Source organism: Lissotriton vulgaris, chromosome 7, assembly GCF_964263255.1.
Source record: "Lissotriton vulgaris chromosome 7, aLisVul1.2, whole genome shotgun sequence".
NCBI classification, from domain to species: Eukaryota; Metazoa; Chordata; class Amphibia; order Caudata; family Salamandridae; genus Lissotriton; species Lissotriton vulgaris.
In genome coordinates this window covers 794540314-794558010 of record NC_141695.1, presented here as the reverse complement: position 1 = coordinate 794558010, position 17697 = coordinate 794540314, and the positions used below count along the sequence as shown (strand labels likewise).

The 17697-nt window shown below is 46.0% G+C and overlaps 1 protein-coding gene across 1 annotated transcript in view; it reads left to right on the top strand.

The window, feature by feature from the left end:
* Positions 1–17697, top strand: part of GAA (alpha glucosidase) — a 446470-nt gene that overhangs the window by 295986 nt on the left and 132787 nt on the right. The window contains exon 16 of the mRNA XM_086931052.1: positions 11269–11410. Within this exon, the coding sequence (XP_086787178.1) occupies positions 11269–11410 (142 nt within the window). The remainder of the gene's footprint in view (positions 1–11268; positions 11411–17697) is intronic.

The following is a 17697-nucleotide window of genomic DNA, read 5'->3' as shown; positions in this document are numbered from 1 at the left end:
TGTAGTTATGTGTCTGTCTCTGCCCGTACTTGGTTGGCATGCTGCAGAATGTGATGAAAATGCATGGATTGTTGGCACCCCTACCACCACTCCCCGATGACGGTGGGTGAATCAGCTATGGTGTCTGACACCCCCCGGATAGGACCCGTTTCCTTGAAGTGTCCTACTGTGCCGCAGGTGGGGTGGTGGGTAGTGGGAGGGGCATGTGGGATGGCTTCTACTGAGCTCTCATGGGGGGCGTGGGTGGAGCGAGAAGTCTTTCACTGCAGGGCTGCTACTGCCCCAACTGCATTACTCAAGTTAGTCTAGTGATCAGGTGCATTGGACTCACCTGTAGTATTCTGAAGGTGCTGCTAGGGGAATCGTGGTCAAACCCAGTGTGGTGGACCGGTCTGCAGACATTACTGAGGTCATGGACGGGGCAGATAGGGGACAGGGGACAAGGGTCCTCCACAAGCTGTGTTGTTACGAGTGAGATGTCACAAACAGGGAAGGTAGAACTGATGTAAGTTTTGGGTTTCCTTCTGCTTTTCCTTCAGCGGTGTAGCTAGGTGAGGGCGGTCCGCCCCAGGTGGCACTATTTTGGGGACTGGGGCTGTCAAGCCCTGGACCGGTTCATGTATGTGCATGTAACTTGCATGATCAAGGTAACTATTAGCGGCAATACTACGTGTCTCTCGGACCTCTTTCAGGGGCTCGATGGCCTTTTTCCCCAGCATCCCCCTTGGGGGGCGGCAATCTGTAGGATAGCCCCGGGCGCCACAAGCTCTAGCTACGCCCCTGAGGATAATGCCCTAAGAGCCGTTAAAAAATCATCAAAAGATTCTTCTTCTTTTTGTATTCTAGTATAGAATTTAAACCTGTTCAATGCAATACTCGCTACTAGTTTAAAATGTTTCTCCATTCGCATTAATGCTTCAGTATACACATTCAAATTGTCACCGCTTCCATCACTAGGAGCAACAATTTGAGGTAAAGTTCTAAATACGACTTGCTCCTCAGATCCTAAGCAGTGTAGAAATATACTTTTCTTTCTTTCAGAACCCATACGTTCCCCATCAATGGCTTTCATGTATGTAATAAATTTGTCTTTCCACCTTGTTCAAGGCATAGGTGGATCCCCTTTAAGTTGCAGAAATTTGGCTGGTGGGTCAAATTGCATTGTGGATGAATATGTATATAAAAATTGTCTAAAACTTCAATATGACCCAAACATCAATTGTATAAAAAGAAATCGAGTAAAACCTATGAAATATATATAACAATATGTGTGATAAATGTTTAGCAGTATACTCACTGTAAAGTTGAAAACAAAAAACATGATCAAGATGTTGCAGCTGAATTTTGTAAAATCAGTAAAAGAAACAAAATGTAATAAAAATGGGTATATACGCTTCAAATCCTGTTAAAAATACTTTGAAATGTGGAGCGCTGTTGTAAAAGTCCTTTCACGTGCTGAAATAATGCTAAAATGCTGTTGCAAGCACAGTTATAAATGCTTTCTCATAGTGTATATGGTGACCATGGAATGAAATGAAAAGAATTTTTATTAAGCGCGGCTGCTGCCCTGAGGCATCCAGGCGCTGAGGATTAGATTGGTGCCTCCCCAGGTAGTAACCTAGGGGCTAGTCTACAGTGTTAAACAAGAAGGTTTTGAGCTGTTTGCGAAAGGTCGTCAAGTTGGAAATAGATCTTAAATGGAGGGGGAGTGAATTCCATAACTTGGCGGCATTATAGGAAAAGGATCGGCCACCAGCTCTAGATCTTCTAATGCGGGGAACTGTCGCCAAAAAAGCATGATCGGAGCGAAGCTGTTTATTTGAACAGTAGGGAGTGCTCAGAGAATGGTTGATTTTCGGGCCAGTTTTCCAGTACGCTTGATGGGAGATGCACATGGACTTAAATTTGACTCTCTCCCTAACAGGTAGCCAGTGCAGAGTTCTCAGTCCAGGCTCCGCCGAGGCTCTGCGTGGGAGACTAAGCAATGTTCGTGCTGCGCAGTTCTAGATCCGCTGCAGATTTTGCAGACAGTAGTCAGGCGCCCCTAAGTACAAGGCGTTACTAAAATCGAGGCAGGATTGAATTAAGCCCTGCATAACGACTTGCTTGGCTTCGAAAGGTAGGAGTGGAAAAATCTTCTTCAGCATCCGGATAAGTCCAAAGCAGGTCGCTGACAATTTAGTTGCCTGGGTGTTAAAGGTCAGAGTTTTATCCATCCACACGCCAAGACTTTTTATGTCGTCTCTGGATGTGGGAGGCATACCCATACTAGTGGGCCATAACAAGTCTATGATAGGCAGGGCTGGTGGGCCGAGAAGCATAAGCTCGGTTTTATCACCGTTAAGCTTGAGGTACGACATAGTCATCCAGCTCTTAACCTGTTCCAGACAGGTTGTCAAATCCGTCTGTGGATGCTGGCAGTTCCTCTGCACAAGAGAGACCACTAGCTGAGTGTCGTCCGCATATGTAATGATCCTAATGCCATGTGGACGGACGATCTCAGCCAGCGGTCTCATATACGCATTGAATAGCGCCAAGCTCAAAGATGAGCCCTGCGGTACCCCGCAGCCCGGAGGCTTGCTTAAGGAGACATGAGATCCCTCAAAGACTTGAAAAGTCCTATCACTTAAGAAGGACTTGAGCCAGGCCAGAGCTTCTCCTGACACCCCTAAACTATGGAGCCGGCGTAATAGAGTTTTATGATTCACCGTATCAAACGCGGCGCTTAGATCAAGGAGGATAACTGCCACTGATCCTCCCCAATCCAAGATCCGCCTAGCTTCCTCTCTGACCGCCAGCAGAGCCGTTTCCATCCCATGCTTTGGGCGGAAGCCCGTCTGGGTGACATCCAGCAGATGGTTACTCTCGAGAAACCTAGTGAGGCAGATGTTAACTTTGTATCTTTACCGTGCTTCAGCTGACACCGGCATCTTTTGAATTTACACGGTGCCTCTTCTCCGACCACTACCACGTGCACCGAAGTTCTTTGTCTCAGCGTGCATTTCCTTACGCTGCACTATACGAGCGCTCACTCTGAGGGTCTGAGGTACGCCAGAAGAACATTCATTCATAACAACACGCAGATTCTCAAAATGGCAACTCAAAATGGCCGCCGCCGACGTCGTGCGCAATGAAGTAACACGTATGAGAATCTGCGTGTTCCTGTCACTGGTCAACGTGTGAGTGACCTCTGAACTCCCCAGTGTGGTGGGTGTTCCATATTCCATGAGTGTCCACGCCACAGGTAAAAACAGCGACCTGTAGGTCCCCAAGTGCCGGCCGCTGGCCCTCTATTAAGCACTGTCTGTCCACATCTGTGTCCCACACAACTGCTGGTTTGGAAGGGAAGATGGACAACACTCATTTTTTAAAGTTTACAGACTACCTACAATTTCTTCAAGAAACTCTAGTACTTTTATGTAAAGTACTTTTCTATGCTCTGCATTTCTGCAGTGAAAGCGCTAACGTGAATTCCTTGGGCTAACAACTTGAATAAATAATGCTGATTTTAAGACCAGGACTAGTGGTAGCTTGTGTATGCAAATAACCTTGTGTTTTTTTAAGGTGTGTACATGGTCGCTGTTAGACCTGGCACCATTGGCGTGGGTCTCCCTTCCATGTTTCGCTGTTGTCTCCTCTGTTTTTTCTGGTATTATATACTCTGGGCACTGTGCCACTGTCATTCAGTGCCACAGCGTGAATGCTCCCTGTGTAAATGTAACTGTGAATTGGTATATCCCTGATTGACTTATTTGGGTTACCTGTTAGTCCCTAGTAGTGTGGCCTGTGTGTGCCCAGGGTTGGTAGCCCAAATGCTGCTGCTGGGCCTGCAGTGCTGGTTTGCGCCACCCACAGAAGCAGCTTGTAAATGGTACCTCAGACCTGCCACTGCAGTGTCTGTGTGCAGTCCAGAACTGCCATCCTTGGCTGTGAAGTGCCCACACTTCCCAGCCCCTGAACCTTCCCTTAGCATCATGTCAGTCACCCCTATGGTAGGTGCATTGTGTGTGTAAGACAGGACATGCTTGATATGTATAGCATGTCCTGGTAGTGAATTATGCCGTTACCGATGAAAAAGTTTTGAAGGAGAAACCCTTGTATGAAAAGGGAGGGGTTAATTACAGTAAGAAAAATATGAGGAATCCCTTTTCGTGTATTTATGGAAAAAGACTGCTGTCTCTTAAGGATCCGTATCTAATTAGAATGGTGATACATTAAGTTGTATCTAGGGTTGTGACCGGATCGACAAATTTACAGTTTCTGCAAAATACATCAATCTCTAGCATACTCAAACATGATTTCAACTGAAGAGAATGTTGGGACAAAAAGGTTTTATCTATAGATTTTGCAAAAGTTTATTGTGTATTTCAATTACAAAACATTTAAAAATTCACATTTATTAAAAAAACATTTTCATATATTAAAAAACAATATAATATTTCTACAGTGAAAAATGTGTCGACGCAGCGTTTCGGTGATTTGAATGGTCACCTTCTTCAGGACAATTTTTCAAGATTTAAAACCACTAGAGTTAAAAACAGAGAAATATATAAATACTTCTTGTAAAAACAGGATTGTTATCATCAAGCATTCATTTATACATTATACATTATCGTCCCTCCATTCTCATTGTCGTTCTTCAACTGCCTCATGTCAGATTTTAAAAGAAAAAACTTTCACTATTCTGTATGGTAATGTTTATGGTCTCATTGTTACCATTGTACAAAACTAAACATCATTTCCGCGAGCGAAACACATTTTCCGCCCATACTTAGTCTGATGGCAGACCCCCTCTTTCTGAAAGAAGGATGCAGCCTGGTAACCAAAGTGCTCCAGGCCTGAGCAGAACTGGTTCTGGCTGGGTTCAGTGACTAGAGACTTTTGAAAACAAAGACTTTTGGGGTATAAATATCTGTGCCCAAACCCCTGATTTTTTTATTGCTCCTGGATGTCAAGAAGAACCTCTGTCCGTTTCACTGAAGGGCTCTGCAGGAGAGGACTGTCCTTGTGTGCTGTTTCTTGGGCTAGCCTGCAGTAGTTTCCCCTGGACTTGGAAGAAGAGGGAAAAGGACTTTTGAGAGAACTTTTATTTTGCTACAGCAAACACTCAAGGGCTAGAAGAAAGCTAGCCTCCTGCTGGAGTCACCGGTACATCGGACTCCCCCACCAACCTCCTGATTCCTCCCTGCAAGGATTTCTATATGAAGGTGAGGCCCCTGTGAGTTCCAGGGCTTCTAGTTCTACTTCATAGAAGAGAGTGCTGAAATCATTGCTAATGCCCGTTTGCGAGCCGCCACAGCTGAAGAGCTTCAGAAAAATCACAGCGCTTCTGCCGCCGAGTGCTCGCAAACCAAGAACCATCGCATCGCACGCTTGCTCGCCCCAAAGTGCTCGCTACTCCCAAAGATCATCGCACGTTTGTGGGCCGCCGAGTGCTCGCTAAACCCAGATCACCGCATCGAGATTGTCGCATCACAGTGTGGGTGCCGTGCGTCTGCCATTTTCCTCGCATCACGCCCGGATCCTCGTTCCCTCGCGGAGCGCCATTTTCTTTCATCGCAACAGGATCGCACGCTCAACAGGCTCAGTGCATCATCCCCCCTTGCGGCAAGGATTCAATGCATCACTGGCCTAGTGTGAAGAAGTTTGTCACTTTGTCCCGCCCGCACCCGCAGACCGGCACATCATCCTCCCTTGAAGCAAGGATTCCACGCATCGCCGGCCTCGCGTGAGGAAAATCATCGCCACAGCTCCTTTGTGACATTTTGTTGGTTTTGCTACGAAATCCAGGTACTTTGTGAGTAAAAGGGTCGCAGAGACCACTGCTTTGAACTGAACTCCTATTTGCACACTCTGAACTATTTTTACAGCATTCCAAGAATAATCCTATTTTACAGTATTGTGGCTTTTTAATGTTATTGGTCTTGTGTTAAGTCTATTTATAAAGATACTTAATTTTTATAACTACTTGTGTGGTGACCCTTTGTAGTGTTACTCACTGTGTTACTGTGTATGATCATACATGCTTTACACACTGCCTCTGAGATAAGCCTAGCTGCTCGTGCTACGTTACCACAGGGTTGAGGAGGGGTTATCAAAGGGTGTAGCTCCCTTACTCTGACTTAGGAAGAAGGGTCCCTGCTTGGACAGTGGCCAGCCATTGCCAACTAGGGACCCCAATTTCTAACAGTTGCCTGGTCCCTTATGCCAAGGAATCACTCTCCTTGTCCAAACTATTGCATTTGACGTCATTAAACCAACATGAGTCTTCCAAGTATAATTATGCTAGTTGCCTGGTACTGTTGGGAGATTTTTACTACTGGTGGGTAGGGCACTGGGGAAGATGGGGCAGGGAAGGATTTGTCCTCTCCCCAAAGAGGTACATGATTCAGACTAGGCACTAGGTGTAGCTACACCGGGTTGTTATAAAGGGCTCAGACATTCGTCTAATGTTTGGCTGACGATTACTTGATGGTCACTGCATCTCTGGCATACCTTCTTATTCCACATTCAGTTGTGGCACAAGAAACACAGGCTCAGACATCCAGTCATTAATGACACATGACTATGAAGCGAGGTAGTATGAGAATGGGAAAGAGAAATACCCACTTCGTAGAGTGGCCTGTTTAACTCCAAAAGTGAAATCCTTAAGTCTTTGCTTCCTACAAAAATGTCCCGAGGTCCCCTTTCGCTTGGTGAAAGTAAGTGACCGGACCCAATTAGGAGTGTTTTGCAAAGCATACAGGAAGATGGGGAGGGACGCCATTTTGAACGATCCTGCCCATCTCATCTGCCCAAGTGGCAGCATCCTATAATGTAACACATCTCTTGTGAAGGAAGCAAGCAACAGAAACGTATTCAGATCCAGGAATTGTTCATACACGTGATCTCCACTCCCAAGAAATTAAAACAACTCTGAATCACTATGAACTGAAAACTGCGGTGAGTCCCAGAGGATCACTCCTGAACCCATGATAGGGTGGATTCAACACAGATGCCTTGTACATAAGCCAGAATGCAACCCATTGTTCTCAGAAAATGCACAACAGTCTGGGAACTGTACACTAAGGGCCATCCCTGTGCATATATACATCGAGGAATCCCATCACTAGCGCAACCCAAAACCTATGTTCCCTGACCAGATAATCTAAACGATTAAATGAAATGAAAGAGCCTTTTATATAGCGCATGGCTACCTGGAGGCATCCCAGCGCCACAGCGGGTGCTAGTGGGGGGGGGGGGGGGGGGGAGGCTTTTATGGGAATAGCCAAGTTTTCAGGTGTCTGCGGAATGCCAGATGGTTAGATTCCTTACAAATAGGGAGCGGTAGGGATTTCCAGAGCTTAGCAGTATTGTAATAAAAAAGGCGACCGACCACCTGTTCTGGCCTTTTTGATTCTGGGTACTTCCGAGCGAAGTCGTCTAGTAGCCTTGTATGGTCTAACCAGATTTTTGGTGATAGGTGGACCTTTTCCTTGCAAGGACTTATGCGTCATGCAGAGGGCTTTAAAATGTATTCTCTCCTGTACCAGGAGCCAGTGAAGGGAGCGAAGGGCAGGCTTTGCTGAGCAACGTTTTTTTGTGCCCTTGAGCAGTCTTGCTGCCGAATTTTGCACGGTTTGCAGTTTAGCGATCACTGAGTTGGGAGCACCTAGGTAGAGAGCATTGCCATAATCCAACCTAGAGAGGATTAGGGGCTGGATCAATAGCTTTCTTGAGTGGCAGGGTAGAAGAGGGAGTATTTTTTCGGTCGTTCTGAGCAGACTGTAGCAAGCGGCGGCAGTCTTCCTTGCTTGGGCTCTGACAGTAAGATCTTGGTTAAGCCAGATGTCCAAGCTTTTTATCTCCTTTTTTGGCGCTGGAGCTGGGCCCATGCAAATCGACCACATAGTGCTCGAGTTGAGGCTTGCTTGTTTGCCTAGCAACATGAGCTCAGTTTTATCACCATTGAGCTTCAGGTTGAGATGAGCTCATCCAGCTGGCGACTTCCTTGAGGCAGGAGCACAGATCCGTGGGTGACTGTTCCACCTGGTTCAATGTCACGACCAGCTGAATATCATCAGCATATGTGACTATGTGGATTCCAAAAGGAGCTACGATCTCTGCTAGAGGGGCCATATATATATATTAAAAAGAGTGGGGCACAGGGACGAGCCCTGGGGAACTCCACATTGCAGCGGGAATGGATGGGATAAGGTATTGCCTTCAAATACCTGGAAGTGCCTTTCTTCTAGGAAAGATTGTAGCCATGATAAGGCTGTGCCTGTCACTCCCACCTTTTTGAGACGGTGAAGCAAGGTGCGGTGGTTCACCTTGTCAAAGGCTGCACTTAGGTCCAGGAGGATGCCTTGACCGGGGCGAAAGCCTGTTTGTGAGGAGTGGAGCAGTTTATGGGTCTCCAGCAGGCCCGGACTGGCCGTAGCGGGCACCGGGCAATCCCCCGGTGTGCCGCACGGGTGGGGGCCGGTTTTGGGCCCCTGGGGGCCGATTTTGTTACATAGCTGCAAAATCGGCCCTGTAACAAAATCGGCCCAAAAACGGCCCTGGCAAAGGGGGGGGTGCATGGCCAAGCACTTTGCCAGGGCCGGTTTTGGTTTACAGTCCGGCCCTGGTGCGCAGAGTTTGCGATTTACATATTTTTCAGCAAATTTTCTTATTCCGGGGTGTAGCGCAATGGGGCGATTCCAATCACGGGGGACTGTGCCCGATGCTAATGAGGCATTGAATAAATTGGTGATGAGAGAGGCAACAGTGGGTGCTACCAGCTTCAGAATGTTAAGAGGTGACAGGTCGAGCGGTGACCCACTCTTGATCGAGGCTAAAATGGGAAGGAGTAATTCCTTAGTGAGTGGAGTGTATAATTCTAAGAGGTGGTTGTTATTTTGATGTTCTGGTTCAGAGAGCTTGGGTATGTGCTCATTGTCTATTTGTGGGCGATATCTGAGGATAGTTTGGATTTTGGTGGAAATAAATCCTGCTAATTCATTGCATCGGCGTCCGGACAAGTCAGGGGCCGCAGGAGGGTCAGGGAATTTCAGGAGCTTTTATAGCGATCCGGAATATTTGTCTTGATGAACTAGAGGATGCTAAGATCTTTTCCTCATAGTAAGCGGCCTGAGCTGCCTTTATTTCTGTTTTGTATGATGGGTTGGATGACCTATATTCGGATTTCTTGTCTATTCAGAAGTCTTTCCTCAATGATCTTTCAAATCTTTTACACTGTTGTTTCAACAGACGTAGATTAGGGGTGAACCATGGGGAATTAATAGGTCCGTTTTTTTTAAATATTGTTTTTCTGTGTAGTACTGCATCGAGTGAGTTCTCAATCCAAGAGGAGAACTTTCTGTTCGCTACGGAAGGATCGGCGTCATGATTGGGTTTAGTTAAATTCCAAATTGCGGGTCCAGTCATCTATGGACAGTTTTGGCCAGGGACGAATTTGGGTGCGTGTTGCTAGCGAATGAGAGCTCGTGATAGGTGAATGCCAAGAGGAAGGGACTAAAAAGTGGTCTGACCAAGGGAGGGGGATTGGGTCTTTCCCTTTTAGTTCACCTATACTTTAAAAAATAGGGTCAGGAGATATCCCTTAATATGCGTTACTTGCTGTACCTTTTGGTGTAGTTGGTAAGCTGCAAGGTCATGGGCTAGGTCAGTAGCCAACCTGTTCAAGGTGTCATCAAAATGTAGATTAACATCTCTGAGAAGGGTAAAATTGGTCGAGGTACTAGCAAGATTTATGACTATTTCCAGTAATGAACTGCAAAATTGTCCCTGTGCTCCAGGGGGGTGGTATATGAGAATTCCAACAAGTGTAAGTGAGGGGATGAATTCAATAGAAAAATTGGCATTTTCACAATCTAATAGAGGCTGTCCAGAATGCGGCAAATCAAAGGGGTTTTGTGAATGAATGCGATCCCACCACCCTTCCCGCTTGTTCTGTCTAGACACTGAATCAGGTAGCCGGGGCTAGTGCTTGTACAATGTCAGGATCTGAGCTTGGGGATAGCCAGGTCTCTGTGAGAAACAGGACGTCCGGTCCTGTATCTTGCAGTAGTATTGAGATTTCCATGGTGTGATTGGGCAGGGATCTACAGTTAAGCATAGCCAAATTGAAAAAGTTTCCTGCCGGGGGAAGGGGGAATGGGTAGCTAGTGGAGAAAGTTCATATGGACAGTGTGTACACCTGTCCTGTGACTTCTCAAGGGAGATGGAATGGATGCATGTTGACTCTGGGGCTTTATTCAGTTTTAGTTCTTCTCTTGTATAGCGGAAGAAGGCTGAAGGTAAAGGGGCAGGGGTGCTGGCCCCCGGGCCCAGTTGGGCGCGGACGGGCGCAGAAGGGCTTGCCTTTGTCACGTCATCAGGTGCTTTTATATGGGTCCGTGGTTCAGCGTGGTCTGTCACCTAGACCACTGACCCTGCGCAGTCGCACAAGCGTCCCTCCCCTGAGCTTTAACTCAGCTCACCTCAGTGAGAATATTCAATTTTAAAAACGATACAACACAGTTAAAACAAATTTGAGCAGCAAGATCAAATGCAATTTTTAAAAGAACAGTCTAGCGAGGTCTTCACAGGGGGCAGGACCCCTCTAGCTACCGCCAGAGACTATGCGTAATGTATGAAGGAGAGAGCAAATCCCTAAATTCTCCATCTTCCTGGAGGGAATGTCGTGGACAAAACCTTACAAAGCATCCCATGAGCTAATCAGGTCCAAGGCCTATCTTTGCCAGGACCATAAGGAAAAACCCCTGCTTGATGGTGTCAAAGGCCTTCTCCAAATCTTGTGATGATCGCCAGGGGTTCTTCAACATCCTGTGCCCATTCCAGGCAGTTGGGCAGTCTATGAAGACGGGGTCTGCTGGACCTGCTGGGTATGAAGTCAGGCTTGTCCGATGAATAACAGAGGCAACAACTCACCCTCGCCTTTCAGTCATTACCTTGGCTAACATGTTTGTTTTGCTGCTCAGGAGGGAAATAGGGAATATGGGCAGCACCCATCCACCTGCTTGTACTCATGTGTTTTAAGGTCACTATTGCCTGTCTGAAGTCCATGGGCTGTTTCTGTTCTCCCTTGCTCTCTCTTATACACGTTTAATAATCCATCTCTGATCTGACCAGAGTCAGGCAGTTTTTTTATAAGTCATATGATAATAATATTCAGACCTGATCCTAAGTAGCGCATATTTCTTTTGCATGCTGTTTTTTTAACCTTTGTTAAAATTTATTAAATGACTTCAGTTTGATGGTGTTTTTGTGCCTTTTATACAGATTTCCTACAGATGAGAAGGCCCGCACTGTGGACCGGCAGCTCATGTGGGGTGGGGGCCTACTTGTCACACCTGTGTTGGAGGAGGGTCAGGCGGAAGTGAAGGGATACTTTCCGAGCGGTATATGGTATAACATGACCACGGTAAGCCTGTCCTGGCAGATTTGGAGCTGTGCGGTGGAGGGATGAAAGGGGCCAGTCTTTTAGATCTGATCTCTAAAGTCAAGCTAAATTAAAGTGAGGAGGTGCATTTGATGACTAGAATACTCTAGAGAACCTAGAGGGTACCTTATAGCAGGTAGCTTTTTTAGCTCTCTTGATAGTGACATCAGATTGCTTTTTAAATCTATGCAATATTTATTTTCCACGCCTGTTACAAATTTGTCAACCCATGCTAGACCACGGAAGGCGGGACTCCCTTTTTCATGCCCACGCTCTCACTTTAATGTTAATAGTGTTTTAGTTAAGGCCACCAAATTACTATACTCAGATGGATAGTTCTTTTTTTAATTTGTAAACTCTTTATTTGCATTTTAAAAGACGGAAGAGGGCTATCACGTAGTTGATTACATGAATCTTAACTTTATAGACAGTATGTCGGTCAGTACCCAGAGAGAGAAAACCAAGGATTACCATTATGCATATGTATATGACATGGGAAGAGTGAATGCAGGATAGGGCCGTTCATATAGCAAGAAGATCCGTAGTAAAGTTTGTCTCTTCAAGCATCGTTGGTCCGATGCAGGGAAGAGAGAATCACAAATTTGAGAGCGTCGGAGTGTCCAATAAATCCGATAGATGACCCCAGCACTGGAAACCTTTTCATATGTGAAATAAAAGAAAGCCATGTTCTATCGAATTTATCGACTCTGTTGTGTAAGGTAATGGACATCCTGTCCATGGCAAAAAAAATTTTTTTTTTTTTGCCCTACCACATGTTAAGGACAATTGAGCCACTGGCAATAAATGCCGCATTGGGTTCCACCCACGGGTACGGTTACCTGCAAATCATTATTCTGGTCTGAGTCTCCAAACAAAAGGACCAGTGGATGGAGTGGTAGAACTTCCCAAGTAATAGGAGGTAGTACTTCGTATCAGTAAACTTTAATATGTGTGCACGTCCACAAGTAAAGGATGAATGTACCTCTCTTGCCACATCCCTTCCAGCATGAATCAGACCCTTCGAGGGTTGCCCTCATCCTTGCTGGGGGAAGATACCATAGCGTCATGAAATTAGATGCACTTTCCTCTATGCTGTATGCAAATGGAAGACTATATATTTCTCCTCCAAACTCTAGGCTAGGTGTTGTCTGTGATTTCCATCATGAGATGCTTTTCCCGTTGTAAAACTTATTTATGCTTTGCCTGTGGCTTGAGGTTTTGCAAGTGTCTGTAGAGCCAGGTAATGCCTTTGCATCTGATTCTGTTGATAAAAGGGGTCTCTAACTGTGTTTGCTCCCTGCTCACTTTGACCCTGAGAACCTGCCCAGAGGCTTAGTGTCTCAATTGGTGAAGGCAAACATTTCCTCAACTGGGGAGGACAAAGCGGTCTCTACTGATATCTGATGACAACAGCTCCCCATGTTCAAACATCTCACAAAGACATGGCGGGTGTCCTGAATTCCACATGCGGAATCTAGGATCAGGTAAGCCTGGGGACGGAGAGAACCTGAGTTGAATATGATGGGCTTCACCTTCCTAACGTTCTTTGCTCCACCTCACCTCTCAAAAGAGGAAGAGAGATTTATTTGATTGGACCCAAAGGTGCACAAAAGAACAATGGGAGACCATTCAGCTTTTAGTGGTGCTCTTAGGGGTAAAGAAAGGTCAGGCAGTGCAGAAAAGGCCTTTGATAAGGTGAATAGTCCTCTTAATAACGCCTGCAATGCACTGTCGAAGCAGCCGCCTCTGGATTGGAAGAACTGGGACCTCATTTAACATCAAGGCTGCTACAACTGTGTTGTTATGTGGCGTGTCTTTTCTTGACATCTCCCTGCCTCCCTGCGATATGGGCATCATAAGTTCACGAAGCACTACTGCCTTGATAGCCAGGTCCAATGGGAAGGACCAATTTGCCCATTTGGTCCTGCAGGAATATTTGCTCTGAGGCAACTCCACATACTCAACCTTTGGTTGTATTCTAAAGGTGAGGAATCTGCCGTTAGAAGTATTCATCAGAAGAAAAAGTTACTTACCTTTGGTAACACTGTTTCTGGTTGATACTGTAACAGCAGATTCTTTATGGCCCTGTCACCTCTCCATTATGTGAAGTGGCCAACTTTTATCTTCTACTCAGTAGATTGGGATTGCCTAATGGGTTGTTTGTCTAGATTAAATTGCTGTATTCAGCAGAGGCGGTTACTCCATTAGGGCTCCGGGGCTGCCCCCACTGGAATTCCTGCACGTTTACCTCAAAAAATATTAAATGGATCAATTTATTTAGCGATACAATCATATGTCTAAACAAATCGACCTATTTCAGTCTGGGTTGTCTATCTTAGAGTACCTGCCCTGCCTCGCTCTGAAGCTGAAGATGGAAGCCAGGCAGTAAATCAAGTTTCTTCAATGTGACACACAATACAGGGCTTACCTTTCTAAAGCCCTTCATTGTAATCTATGGTGGTATCCACCGTAGGCCAGTGACGCTGTCAGTGTCACAGTTTACGGCACCAGAGTCTGTATCCCTGCGTGAGGTCAGACATCCATTATTTACAGGTAGAGAAGTGGAGAAGTGTGGCTCAATGATTAGAGCGGCATACCATGATGCAGAGGTCTAGCCCGGGACCAGGGTTCAATTCCCCGCCTCGGCGGGTCTTGGGCTCAAAATTCCACGGACCTGATAATTCTCGCCTCGGTGCCTATTCTAATCATGGGTCCCACTCTGCAACTCTGGGCAATAGCTTGCTTAATCTCCACAACGGCCCCCCACAACGCTAAGGATGCCTGGCTTCCACCTGGGGGGTGCCCAGGAGTGGGCACTTCACAGGGAAAAGCCAGGAAGGGTTCCACAGCGGTATGCGTACAAGAGCCTTGAGACCCTTGCGGGTGAGTAGTGCGCTATACAAGTATCAATTTACAGGTATAGACCCCACAATCCAATTTATTGCACCATGCCGTCAATACTAAAAAAGTAAATAAATACACGACAAAGGCGGGCCGCCACCTTTACAGAATTGTCGCCATTACCTTTTAACATAGCGGCCACCCGCCTTTAATTTCTATTTATTGGCTTTACTACCATTGATGGCACCACACTTTAAACATATAAAGTTAAAGTGCACCATACCGCAAATGTTACAAAAGCTTAAAAACAAAATGCTCACGCTAGTTTTTTTAGCCAATGGGTAATGGAATTCCTATATTAGGTCTTAAGGAAAAGGTGCAGTATACATATATATATATATATATATATATAGGAATTCCATTGCCCATTGGTTAAAGGAACGAGCGGGAGCATTTTTGTTTAGGCTTTTGTAGCCTTGGGGGGGGGGGGGGGAGGGGGGGGGGGAGAAATTCCGCTAATGAAGGGAAAAATGGTCAGGCTCCTTCCTTAAGCCACTTGGTAAATGTAATTGTTATGATGGTCCCATCTGCTAACTCTTCATCAGGCTCCTGCTGTTGGTATAGTCGCTTTCTTTAATGTCTGTGAAACAATCACCCACATTCATGTATTTCTGCCTGTTATAACGAGTCTCAAAAACTACTAGGCATGCTCCAGATGACAGTAAAACATGATTCACAGCCTGCTTCAAGCACAGCAAACTCCCCAGTCCAAAACTTTGGAGCCAGACTTACTGACTAGAGAATAGAGCGTGTTCCTTAGCAGGAGAGAGGTAAAGGTTTTCATGATCGATTCTTTGCGGTGAAGAGAAACAGCAGCCACCCCTCGAATGCGCATGTAACTTACCCTGCCAGCTGTTAATTTGTGGATTTAGACCATTTAGAAGGAAATCTGATTAGGAAATCTGATTGGCAGCAACTCGTACGGCAGACAAACAAGTCATAGTTTGGACAAACTCAGCAGATTTATTCTCAACCCTTCACAGGTGGACTCTGTACCTAGCATTTTCAGAATCATTCAAGTGTTGACTTACCCAATTGACTTGTTTGCAAACTCGATACCACTAGTGTCTTTTGTTTGCAAAGTCATTGGAATAATATGTTGCTGCCCAAATAATTGTTTGCACACGATCCGCCATCTGCCGCCTAGTTCCAGTTTAAAAGAGCATCTGACGTGTCTAACTGCTGCACGTGAAATGCAGTTCAGTGGTGCCACGCTGCCGGCGTCATAAATAATATAGGAATTCCATTACCCAGTGGCTTAAGGAACGAGCTCCAGCATTTGCGAGCATTTTTTTAGGCTTTTGTAGCTTTTGCAATAAGGAAAGAAATTCACTAATGAAGGAAAAAATGCTCGCGCTCGATCCTTAAGGCACTGGGAATGGAATTCAAATATTAGAGTTTAAGGAAAGGGTGCATTACCACAGGCTGTTACTAAACGACACCTAGTAACAGCCTGTAGTACTGCATCCTTTCCTTCATTAGTGAAACTTATTTTCTTATTATGCTACCGCTGGTATAATTTTAAATGAAGAAAAAAAATGGGCATTTGCAACGCCAATTGCTCACATTTCCTCTAATGCTGGACCTATTGCATTGTGAATGCTTGTTTTTATCATACTTAAAGCCTGTCTGCACATATTGTGGTAGCAACCACAGCTGCTGGCTGCAATCACTCATAACTCATAACTGAATGCAGTCAGCCGCTGTGGGTGCTTCCCGAAGCCTGGTTAGAGCATTTTCTTCCACAGTCAATGCCGCATGCAGTGCAAGACACTGAGCAAGGGTCGGATTGGGATCACAATTCGGCCCGGGCACTGACGAAAAAAGTGGCCCACATTCAAGAGGCGTGGCCCATATTTAAGGGGCGTGGCCCACATTCAAGGGGCGTGCCCTTTCATGAAACACCATTTGCACAGACAAGGAATGAAAGTGGGAGGATACTGTTCTTGCACACGACACAGGGCCAAGGTGACAATGGCCTACATGCTGAGCAACTAAAAAAAATAGCAAGGCCCCTTTTTGTCACAAAATTATTCCAGCCCTCCTGCACAGGAGCACCTGAAAAGCGGCAAAGCCCCTGCTATTACTAACCTACTCAGCCCTCCCCAGACCTTCATCTCAGGAGCACATGAACAGAGGTAAGGCCCCTGCAATTAGTAAATTAATCAACCCTCCAGGCCTTGGGAAAATGCCCTGGCAGGGGAGCACAAATACAGCTTTCTGGGTCATCCAAGGCAGCCAGGTAGCCAGGGGGGAGGCTGAGGTGAAGCTGGTGCATGGGAAGTGCCTTCCCAGTGTGTTCTGGCAGTTTGAGTATTTACCATTTACTGTAGTATTACCCTTGTACCTGTGTATGGTACCCTTTTGTAACTTGCACAAGTCACTTTTCTCTTGTAACACACTGTTTGCTACCTCTCACTTTTGTTTGCTTTAGATACTTGCACAAGTGCCACCATTGCCTACGTAACGTTTGTTCTTGTGCTGGAGTGTCTGCCATTAATTGCAGTATTATACCTCTACTTGTATTTTGTACGCTTTTGTAACCTGCACCCATATCTCTTTTTCCTCCTGTAATGTATCGTTTGCTCCTCTTGTATTTTGGTTGCTCACTATTGTCACTTTTGATTCATGTAACTTAACGTTTGCTTTTGTAATTTATCCACTTATAATTTTTTCCTCATGTATTATTGCTGTTCCTAGTGTGAAGCGCTCTGACACCTTCGGGTAAAGTCCGCGCTATATAAAATCGCATAAATAAATAAAACAAAAAAATTCCAAACATCACCAGGCCCCCACAGCGAGACCCATTCTTCCTCGCCCACTATGCCCTGAATGTGAAGGGCTGTGGGGGAGGTGTTAAGACTAACACCGTTTCCGGGCTGCATGGGCGCCAGGGGGCCGAGGTGCAAATGGCTCAAAGGCCTGAGAAACACCTGGCCCCCAGGGAGGCCGATTATTGCAAACAATCACCCCTCCCCAGCCCAGCCTCAGCTTGATTGCTTGGCAGGGTAGGGGTGAAGGAGAGCCCACAGCTGACAATCGCTGTCTGGCCGCACAGCGAGGCTGCTTTCATTTTCTCAGTCTCTGTCTCCGTGCACTCTGTGGGCCGTTTTTTTTCTCCCCTTTCCTAGTCCACTCTCTGTGGACTGGGACAGGGGAGAAAAAAAACTGCCCACGAGGGCACTGAGGCACCGGCCCTTCGGCCCATTCCCGAATGCCCGCCTTGCCAATCCGCCCCTGTGAGCAAGCACACACTTTAAGGGGCCTCAAGTTGTTGCACTGTACAATCTGCCCATCACAGTAACTGTGGAACATATTAATACAGTAACATATGGGACAGTTTTTAATGCATTTAGTATTTCCAGACT